At 44.9% G+C, this 10,927-nt stretch overlaps 1 protein-coding gene across 1 annotated transcript; it reads right to left on the reverse strand.

Moving 5' to 3' along the window:
• Positions 1 to 23: 23 nt before the first annotated feature.
• On the reverse strand, positions 24 to 9,810 carry cirop (ciliated left-right organizer metallopeptidase). The gene is made up of 15 exons (XM_045722550.1): positions 9,504 to 9,810; positions 6,706 to 7,221; positions 4,411 to 4,504; positions 4,170 to 4,221; positions 3,900 to 4,049; positions 3,548 to 3,673; positions 3,234 to 3,315; positions 2,199 to 2,344; positions 1,705 to 1,888; positions 1,460 to 1,529; positions 1,237 to 1,327; positions 969 to 1,073; positions 723 to 854; positions 492 to 625; positions 24 to 319 (listed from the first exon to the last, which is right to left on the reverse strand). Exons 2-15 carry the CDS (start codon positions 7,184 to 7,186, stop codon positions 61 to 63), a joined length of 2,106 nt encoding a protein of 701 aa, XP_045578506.1. The 5' UTR covers positions 7,187 to 7,221; positions 9,504 to 9,810; the 3' UTR covers positions 24 to 60.
• Positions 9,811 to 10,927: the final 1,117 nt, after the last annotated feature.

Here is a 10,927-nt window from a genome sequence, read left to right on the forward strand (position 1 = left end):
GATTAAGTAACCATTTATACCAGTGAACAAGACTGTGCCATAATGGACACCCAGTTTCCATCAGCAGTTATTTGACTCACTTTGGGTCGAGTGCAACTGCAGAACACTGGGGGCCTCAGGGGCAGCATGAACCCTGACTCTGGAGGAGCGGTACCTCCTGTAGGCCACCATCAGGGCAGCCAGGAGACAGACAGAAGCACTGACCCCCAGGACTGGAGCCAACGTGGAGTCTGTACTGACCCCTGGAACTGCACAAGTAGGGCCAGGGTCTAAGGTCAGGCTCGGGTCAGGGATTGTGTTCTGATGTAACAGGGGATCGCTGAGGGAGAGAAGACAAGAAAATAAACACTTTATTTATACTGATAAATAAATGACGTATTGCTCTCTGAGAAAGTGAAAGACCACTTAAAACTTGATAAAATAACAAAATGACACGTTCATATTGTGCCATACCAAAGATACTGAAATACTTCCTACTCAGCCATACTCACTTCTCAGTAGTCACTGTGCCTGTAGTAGAGGCAGCTGAAGAGTGGGGGTCCTGGTTGTCGATGGAGAGACCAATGTCAGGGTAATAACACAACCTCTTGTCAGGACAGAACACTAAACCCTTGTATCCTGTCACCTGGATGAATGAATGAATGAATGAATGTGAAATAATGTCATATCATGGTAGAATCTAATGGCCAAAATGGCAAAATCGGTGAATGCTCAAAAGTTACCTGAATGGTGCTTCCTACTGGGCAGTCCAACCAGTCAGAGCCCGACACCAGTATCTGATAGCGGTTCAGCCCAGTACACCTGTGTCTATAACAACGCCCCACCACGGAGTCACTGACAGACAGGGAGACGTTCTGACAGAAAGAGGAGATGGAGAGAAAATAAAATAAAATGGGTAGGTGTCACTTTCATACACTTTTTCACAAATATATGTGGTGTGAGTCCACATAAAATACACACACACTGACCTCTCTGCTCAGGTTAGAGAAGAAGCATCGGCTGTCTATGCGGTACAACTCTCCACTCCACTCTGTTTCAGTCTCTCTCTCGTTCTCCTCTTTCCAGCACTCACTCTTAAGAAAACACAGAGAGAGAGGAGTAAAGGAAGAGGAGGGAGAAGTTTAAATAGAGCGAGAAGGTGAAGCTTGAGGAAGAGTGTTTGAAATACTGTTTTGTCATGGAGAACAGAGTTCAGGGAAACGGTCAAACTGAAGTGAACGAGACCAGAAGACCCACCATTAGAGGTTTGTAAATGCGGCATCCGTCCAGGTGAGGGTCAGTCTGGCACTCCCCCTTGTGGCGGTGAAGATAATGACACCCTAAACCACTAATGGTAGAACACAAGTCAAACAGAGAATGAGGTAGAGGAACTGGACAGCTTTAGACAACGTTGGAGAATGGGATTTATTTTTTATTGTATGGTTAAGTGTGGGATATTCAAATAAAATAATAACACTACCTGCCCGTGCAGAAAAATGAGGAGGAGTTGTCATGGCAGGTGGACAGTAATCCAAACATTGCTCCCTCACCTACGAAAGATATACAAACAATAAATCACTATGGCCATTAATCAGGTACACACAGAATCACTCATACCACACGATATTCCTCTCTTACACTCTTTATCAATGACATATATTCTTTCTAACCCCCTTATCTGTTTGGTTCAGTTATATCCGTCTCAATGGACAGGCCGTCCCTCACCCTTTCCCCACACCAGGCTCTGTGCTCGGCTGTGGTTGACAGAGTACCAGCCCGTGTCCTGTAGGGCGGCCAGGGTGACCGGGTCGACACGCACCACAGCTGGATCCCCCAGGGCTGCAGCCATGATGGAACCCTGTAGCACCCTGGACTCCCAGTGAGAGGACAGACCACTGTAACCTACATCCTGGGAGATGGGGAGAGGAGAGGAGTGGAGAAAGAGAGAGAGAGAGAGAGAGAGAGGGAGGGGCAGAGTGTGTGTTAAAGAGCAGGGGAGAGAAAGAGAGAGATTGAGAGAGATAAGTGTGAGAAAGGAGTTATGGGTAACGAGGTAGAGAGAGAAAGGTAAAGCACAATATAAGACCACACAAACATATTAGGAACGACTCTGATATGAATAAAGTGTGAGAGTCCGGTATTCCATGAGTGTGACTACAGCGCCTATATTTCTGCACTACTATATAACATGTGTTAATGGCTCATGGCCCGGTCCGTACCAGGTTCTCCAGTGGTCCTCCCAGCTCAGGGTCAGTGGATAACAGGTGGTCCTGCAGGGCTCTGATCACTGATTGGGTGTAGATCCTGACCTGACCCGTCTCATCTGTGTTAGTCACCTGACCCCAGGGGGAGCATCCCATCCCAGCTACACAACACGACAACACAGAATCACATAACCACACAACACAACCGAGTATAACTCAACCACACAACACAACCGAGTATAACTCAACCACACAACACAATACGACAACACAGAATCACATAACCACACAACACAACCGAGTATAACTCAACCACACAACACAATACGACAACACAGAATCACATAACCACACAACACAACCGAGTATAACTCAACCACACAACACAATACGACAACACAGAATCACATAACCACACAACAACCGCACAACACAACCGAGTATAACTCAACCGCACAACACAACCGAGTATAACTCAACCACACAACACAACCGAGTATAACTCAACCGCACAACACAACCGAGTATAACTCAACCACACAACACAACCGAGTATAACTCAACCACACAACACAATACGACAACACAGAATCATATAACCACAACACAACCGAGTGTAACTCAACCACACAACACAACCGAGTATAACTCAACCACACAACACAATACGACAACACAGAATCACATAACCACACAACACAACCGAGTATAACTCAACCACACAACACAATACGACAACACAGAATCACATAACCACACAACAACCGCACAACACAACCGAGTATAACTCAACCGCACAACACAACCGAGTATAACTCAACCACACAACACAATACGACAACACAGAATCACATAACCACAACACAACCGATTGTAACTCAACCACACAACAGCAAACCCACAGCAAAACAAAACAGATATCTTTACAACAGGGAGAGAAAAATCGAACAGGTTGAGCCATGACCAAAAGATTGGACAAAACACACCATAAAGTAGCACAATAAAATATAGCCTTATAATACAAATGATAACAGAAGCAAGGCTACTGACGTTGTGAGTAGGAGCAGTCTCTCCAGGTGCTGAAGAGTTCTTTGGAGAAACCCAATGCATGGAACAACTCATGGATCACTGTCTGGAGAGAAGAAGGAAAGGAGATGCTAATCTCTCTCTCTCTCTCTCTCTCTCTCTCTCTCTCTCTCTCTCTCTCTCTCTCTCTCTCTCTCTCTCTCTCTCTCTCTCTCTCTCTCTCTCTCTCTCTCTCTCTCTCTCTCTCTCTCTCTCTCTCACACTCTCACTCTCTCACACTCTCACACTCACTCTCACACTCACTCTCACACTCACTCTCACACTCACTATTATTTTACCTGCACAGTGCCTTGGTGGCTGTACCCCTCCCCGGTCAGTCTGTCCCTACAGATGACCACCACTCCAGCCAGAGGTCGACCCTGGGAGTCAGTCTGGCAGTGCACTGCATAGGCCAACACACTGGGCTGGGATACATGAATAGTGAAGAGGAAAGAGTGATACATTGACAGTCAACTTATTTTATGACCTGAGTTCATTACTGATCGCATTGCTTTTCATTGGTGAGGGTATGCTGGTGAGGATATCTGCTGATCTTAGATCTGTACCTAAGGACAACCAGAGCTATATTGACAGTCACAAACTAAGTTGATTTACAGTGAACATAACATTGTCTCCGCTGTGACCCCTCACCTCCGCTCGACACTTGTCGGTGCTCTGTGCGTGGAGGTAAAGTAGGAAGTCAGTGTCAGGAAGTCCCGCCCCCTCAGGCCTTATCACAGTCGTGGTTGGTGCATCAGGCTCTGAGTACACGGAACAACCACTCAGGTGATCATCTGGGATCTGCCAATCAATGGTGGTGCATCCTCACTGGCAGGTCATGATTTCCATCAAAGGACTAATAATAATACAGCATCTCCCTGTCTGTGTGATATGAGAGAGGGTTCAGATGCTGCTACTCACAATGACATCCAGACAGGTCTCCGTCCTGTAGTTCTCATTGGCTCGGCCACACCTGCGGAAATGGAAATCTTTGATTGGTTGAAATGATTCACAGACCAATAACAGTAGAAAATCCGAATATACTGTATCAGAAAGTCTCAGACAAGAGAAACATACTGTATAAACAGAGATAGTATTTTACTATGTAAAGAAATGGGCAAATACACACACATAGCTAGGTATACAGTTGTAGCACACAGACTTGTTATAGTTGGCAGCGCTGGCGTTCCGCCATATGAACTTGCAGTACTTGTTGATGTCTCTGCTGAGCAGCAGATGACCAGGGACTCTGTTTACTGTCGGGACAGCAGGTATTAAATGATCAGTGAAACACTTAGCTATCCCCACATGATTACAACATTTCATTGTTATTACACACAAACGTCACACCAAAGTCACAAACATGCAGTCAAAAACACACACAATAATGTTCCTTCTGACAAACATCCACACACAATAATGTTCCTACTGAGAAACATCCACACACAGTAGATATACTGAACAAAAATATAAACGCAACGTGTAAAGTGTTGGTCCCATGTTTCATGAGCTGAAATAAAATATCCCATATTTCCGTACAGACAAAAAGCTTATTTCTCTCAAATTTTGTGCACAACTTTGTTCACATCCCTGTTAGTGAGCATTTCTCCTTTGCCAAGATAATCCATCCACCTGACAGGTGTGGCGTATCAGGAAGCTGTTTAAACAGCATGATCATTACGCAGGTGCACCTTGTACTGGGGACAATAAAAGGCCACTCTAAAATGTGTTGTTTTGTCACACAACCCAATGCCATAGATGTCTCAAGTTTTGAGGGAGCATGCAATTGTCATGCGGACTGCAGGAATGTCCACCAGAGCTGTTGAATGTTCATTCCTCTACCATAAGCCACCTCCATTGTCGTTTTAGAGAATATGGCAGTACGTCCAACCGGCCTCACAATCGCAGACCACGTATATGGCATCGTGTGGGCAAGTGGTTTGCTGATGTCAGCGTTGTGAACAGAATGCCCCATGGTGGCAGTTGGGTTATGGGGCAGGCATGAGCTAAGGACAATGAACACAATTGCATTTTATCTATGGTAATTTCAATGCACAGAGATACCGTGAAGAAATCCTGAGGCCCATTGTCGTTCAATTCATCCCCCTATCATCACCTCATGTTTCAGCATGATAATGCACGCCCCATGTCGCAAGGATCTGTACACAATTCCTGGAAACTGACAATGTCCCAGTTCTTCCATGGCCTGCATACTGACCAGACGTCACCCATTGAGCATGTTTGGGATCGACGTGTTCCAGTTCCCGCCAATATCCAGCAACTTCGCAAAGCCATTGAAGACGAGTGGGACAACAATCCACAGGCCACAATCAATCAATCAATCAATCAAATGTATTTATAAAGCCCTTTTTACATCAGCCGATGTCAAAGTGCTATACAGAAACCCAGCCTAAAACCCCAAACAGCAAGCAATGCAGATGTAGAAGCACAGTGGATAGGAAAAACCCTCTAGAAAGGCCGGAACCTAGGAAGTAACCTAGAGAGGATCCAGGCTATGAGGGGTGGCCAGTCCTCTTCTGGCTGTGCCGGGTGGAGACTATAACAGTACATGGCCAAGATGTTCAAACGTTCATAGATGACCAGCAGGGTCAGATAATAATAATCACAGTGGTTGTAGAGGGTGCAACAGGTCAGCACCTCAGGAGTAAATGTCAGTTGGCTTTTCATAGCCGATCATTTAGAGTTAGAGACAGCAGGTGCGGTAGAGAGAGAGTCCAAAACAGCAGGTCAGGGACAAGGTAGCACGTCCAGTGAACAGGTCAGGGTTCCATAGTCGCAGACAGAACAGTTGAAACTGGAGCAGCAGCATGACCAGGAGGACTGGGGACAGCAAAAAGTCATCAGGCCAGGTAGTCCTGAGGCATGGTCCTAAGGCTCAGGTCCTCCAAGAGAAAAGAGAGAGAGAGAGAGAGAGAGAGAGAGAGAGAGAGAGAGAGAGAGAGAGAGAGAGAGAGAGAAAGAGAGAGAGAGAATTAGAGGGAGCATACTCAAATTCACACAGGACACCAGATGAGACAGGAGAAATACTCCAGATATAACAGACTGGCCCAAGCCCCCGACACATAAACTATTGCAGCATAAATACTGGAGGCTGAGACAGGAGCGGTCGGGAGGCACTGTGGCCCTGTCCGACGATAACTCTATGTGAAGGAGATGTGTCACGCTGCATGAGGCAAATGGTGGTAACACCAGATACTGAATGGTTTTCTGATCCACGCCCCTACCTTTTTGTTGTTGTTGGTATCTGTGACCAACAGATGCATATCTGTATTCCCAGTCATGTGAAATCCATAGATTAGGGCCTAATTTAATTATTTCAATTGACTGATTTCCTTATATGAACTATACATCTTTGAAATTGTTCCATGTTGCGTTTATATTTTTGTTCAGTACAGATCCACTCAAACACACAGAGACAGACACTCTCCTCTCCTACCTGACAGCAAGTTGGACACGATGCCCACAGCCTCCCTGACTGCTGGCTCCAGTCTCTCGCTTTCCACCTGAAACAGGGCGGGGCTATCCCTCGGAACCCAGGTGTGGATCCTGATTGGCTGTGGTTGGTTTGTGGGTGGAGCCAGCTCTCTCACGCGCTTCCTGTGGTGTCTCTGGGATGAAGAAAGTTGAAGCGCAAATGAAGGAATTTGAAAAGAATTAGCTGTGTCCTCTGAAGCAGTAAGTGGAGTCTGTTGCCCAACGTTGCTACTGGCCGTCGTCTTAGGGTGAAGTCCGTCTGGATCAGTGGGTGTGGTGACCACTGTGACCGACTGCTGAACCTCGTCAAAGATACACTTCTCCAGAGCGCCAGGGAGCCATATGACCACCACCACCATCCAAACCCACGGCCAGCTGAGGGAGGGGAGCGAAGGCATAATCATAGCCTTTCCACAGGAGCCGCCCCTCCACAGAAGCCTCATCTCGGGGAAGAGATCACAGAGATGGATCTGTTGGACTGACATGACATCAGCAGTAGATCTAACAGCTACTAGCTTCATCCCGCAACTAGCCATTTAAATGACCATCTACAGTGGGGGAAAAAGGATTTGATCCCCTGCTGATTTTGTACGTTTGCCCACTGACAAAGAAATGATCAGTCTATAATTTTAATGGTAGGTTTATTTGAACAGTGAGAGACAGAATAACAACAAAAAAATCCAGAAAAACACGTCAAAAATGTTATAAAATGATTAGCATTTTAATGAGGGAAATAAGTATTTGACCCCTCTGCAAAACATGACTTAGTACTTGGTGGCAAAACATTTGTTGGCAATCACAGAGGTCAGACGTTTCTTGTAGTTGGCCACCAGGTTTGCACACATCTCAGGACGGATTTTGTCCCACTCCTCTTTGCAGATCTTCTCCAAGTCATTATGGTTTTGAGGCTGACATTTGGCAACTCGAACCTTCAGCTCCCTCCACAGATTTTCTATGGGATTAAGGTCTGGAAACTGGCTAGGCCACTCCAGGACCTTAATGTGCTTCTTCTTGAGCCACTCCTTTGTTGCCTTGGCCGTGTGTTTTGGGTCATTGTCATGCTGGAATACCCATCCACGACCCATTTTCAATGCCCTGGCTGAGGGAAGGAGGTTCTCACCCAAGATTTGACGGTACATGGCCCTGTCCATCGTCCCTTTGATGCGGTGAAGTTGTCCTGTCCCCTTAGCAGAAAAACACCCCCAAAGCATAATGTTTCCACCTCCATGTTTGACGGTGGAGATGGTGTTCTTGTGGTCATAGGCAGCATTCCTCCTCCTCCAAACACGGCGAGTTGAGTTGATGTCAAAGAGCTCCATTTTGGTCTCATCTTACCACAACACGTTCACCAGTTGTCCTCTGAGTCATTCAGATGTTCATTGGCAAACTTCAGACGGGCATGTATATGTATTCTTGAGCAGGGGGACCTTGCGGGCGCTGCAGGATTTCAGTCTTTCACGGCGTAGTGTGTTACCAATTGTTTTCTAGGTGACTATGGTCCCAGCTGCCTTGAGATCATTGACAAGATCCTCCCGTGTAGTTCTGGGCTAATACCTCACCGTTCTCATGATCATTGCAACTCCACGAGGTGAGATCTTGCATGGAGCCCCAGGCCGAGGGAGATTGACAGTTATTTTGTGTTTCTTCCATTTGCGAATAATTGCACCAACTGTTGTCAACTTCTCACCAAGCTGCTTGGCGATGGTCTTGTAGCCCATTCCAGCCTTGTGTAGGTCTACAATCTTGTCCCTGACATCCTTGGAGAGCTCTTTGGTCTTGGCCATGGTGGAGAGTTTGGAATCTGATTGATTGATTGCTTCTGTGGACAGGTGTCTTTTTTTACAGGTAACAAGCTGCGGTTAGGAGCACTCCCTTTAAGAGTGTGCTCCTAATCTCAGCTCGTTACCTGTATAAAAGATACCTGGGAGACAGAAATCTTTCTGATTGAGAGGGGGTCAAATACTTATTTCCCTCATAAATTGCAAATCAATTTATAACATTTCTGACATGTGTTTTTCTGGATATTTTTGTTATTCTGTCTCTCACTGTTCAAATAAACCTACCATTAAAATGATAGACTGATTCTTTCTTTGTCAGTGGGCAAACGTTCAAAATCAGCAGGGGGTCGAATACTTTTTTCCCCCACTGTATATGAAAAAAAATTACTTTTAATGTTACAGATTTCTATTTGTAACAAAAGTACAAGTCTAAATTGTTAATATAAATGGTAATTTAAATGGCTAGTTGCAGGACAAAGCTAACATGCTACCAGATAATCCTAAATTAATTGTTTAAATAAGTGTGGGATTAGAGGTGATTTTAGAGGGAAATCCAAATATATTTTAGGAAAACTACCGCATTTCAGCAGTCCACTTGGACACTATTGCGCAATAATGCTGTAGTTGCCTTAGTAACATTTACTGTATTCACTCAAACATGTATAAATGGTGAGCCAATATACAACTGAAGTATCGACTGATGTAGATAATGACACTTGAATTAATCAAGAGTCTGACCTGTTTTTCACTAGAGGAACCCGTTTCAGACTGCGTAATTAGTCTCCATAACTTTTCTACACAACTTCCTGAAAAAGGGTAAGACTAAATCAGCGTTTTTCAATTCCCCTTTGCTATTAGTCAAAAAGTGCTGTATAGTGGACCACTTTAGCCTCCGCTCTAGTCGTCACTATTTTTTAAATCAACATCTAGCCAATTTGAATTCCCCACTGAATCGGGTGTTTCATGAATCGGTTATAATTACCTGGGAACGCAATGTCCAGCCTCGCGACGACGCCATCAAAAATCGAGTGCAGAATTTTCTAAATTAAATGGAATTCCTCAACATACTCGTCAGTATTCTTCTGTAAATTGAACGGCTTTTCCTCCCGACTCACCTTCACTCTTCTCCTAACGGTGCACGTTGCAAGCGACCAAACAGCTCTGCACCATTGACACCCAGGTATTTAAATGTACTTTGTCGTCATGGCGCCCTGGAGAGACTGATGTGACATGTCTTTGATACATTCCCAGAAGACAGAGGACAATGGCTTATAGACCACCTCCTTATCTAAAAACGTACCACTTCTTTACTTTTCCTAACATTGCACTTTCACTTCTTCCACCCACACACACAAAAGAGTTAAGAGTCCAAATAAAAGTGCAAATTGTTTAATCTCTGTGGATTCGTTCATATCTTTGCCTATGTACAGTGAAATAGACCCTATTATTATTTTTTAAATCACTCTACAATCTTATTATTAGATTGCAATCATCCAGCCACTCCATGTATAACTGAATACATTCAGTACAACCAGGTAAACAGAACAATAAGAAAATAAAATTGAAAGTACATTTCTGGAGGACAAAAGCGAAAAAACAAAATAATATGATATACAAAATGGCACACTGAAAAGTCGCTTAATTCGCTATTTGTTCATCGTGTCAAAGTGTGGTAGAGTGGGTTCGATTCACAAAGGGGTGAGACTTCAAGTCAAGGCTGTTGTGCCTGTTGCCCCTGGGGGCCTCGTCGTTCTGCGTGCACTGCACAAGTCTAACCCAACCTCAGGCACTGAGAGAGATTGTCTTGTGAGTCTAGACACAATGTGTACTAGAGAATTACATTATAAACATTCATACATCACATTTAAGTGCATACATTACACACACAAGTTATGCCATATATACACTAACAAGGAGGGTCCCCAAAATTATTGCCAGTTTGCAGAACTGCATGGAATTTATCAATTATAAAAGCAATATAAAACAGTCTGTCTGTGAGAAGGTAGGTGTGTCTTTTTGTGTATACACACACACACACACACACACACACACACAACATGACCAAAAGTATGTGGACACCTGATCGTTGAACATCTCATTCCATAATTATGGACATTAACATGGAGTTGGTCCCCCCCCTTTGCTGCTATAACAGCCTCCACTCTTCTGGGAAGGCTTTACACTAGATGTTGGAACATTGCTGAGGGGACTTGCTTCCATTCAGCCACGAGAGCATTAATGAGGTCGGGCACTGATGTTGGGCGATTAGGCCTGGCTCACAGTCTGCGTTCCAATTCATCCCAAAGGTGTTCGATGGGGTTGAGGTCAGGACTGTGCAGGCCAGTCAAGTTCTTCCACACCGATCTCGACAAACAATTTCAGTACGGACCTCCCTTTGTGCACGGG

The sequence above is a fragment of the Salmo salar genome, chromosome ssa07 (assembly GCF_905237065.1).
Source record: "Salmo salar chromosome ssa07, Ssal_v3.1, whole genome shotgun sequence".
In the NCBI taxonomy this organism is placed as follows: Eukaryota; Metazoa; Chordata; class Actinopteri; order Salmoniformes; family Salmonidae; genus Salmo; species Salmo salar.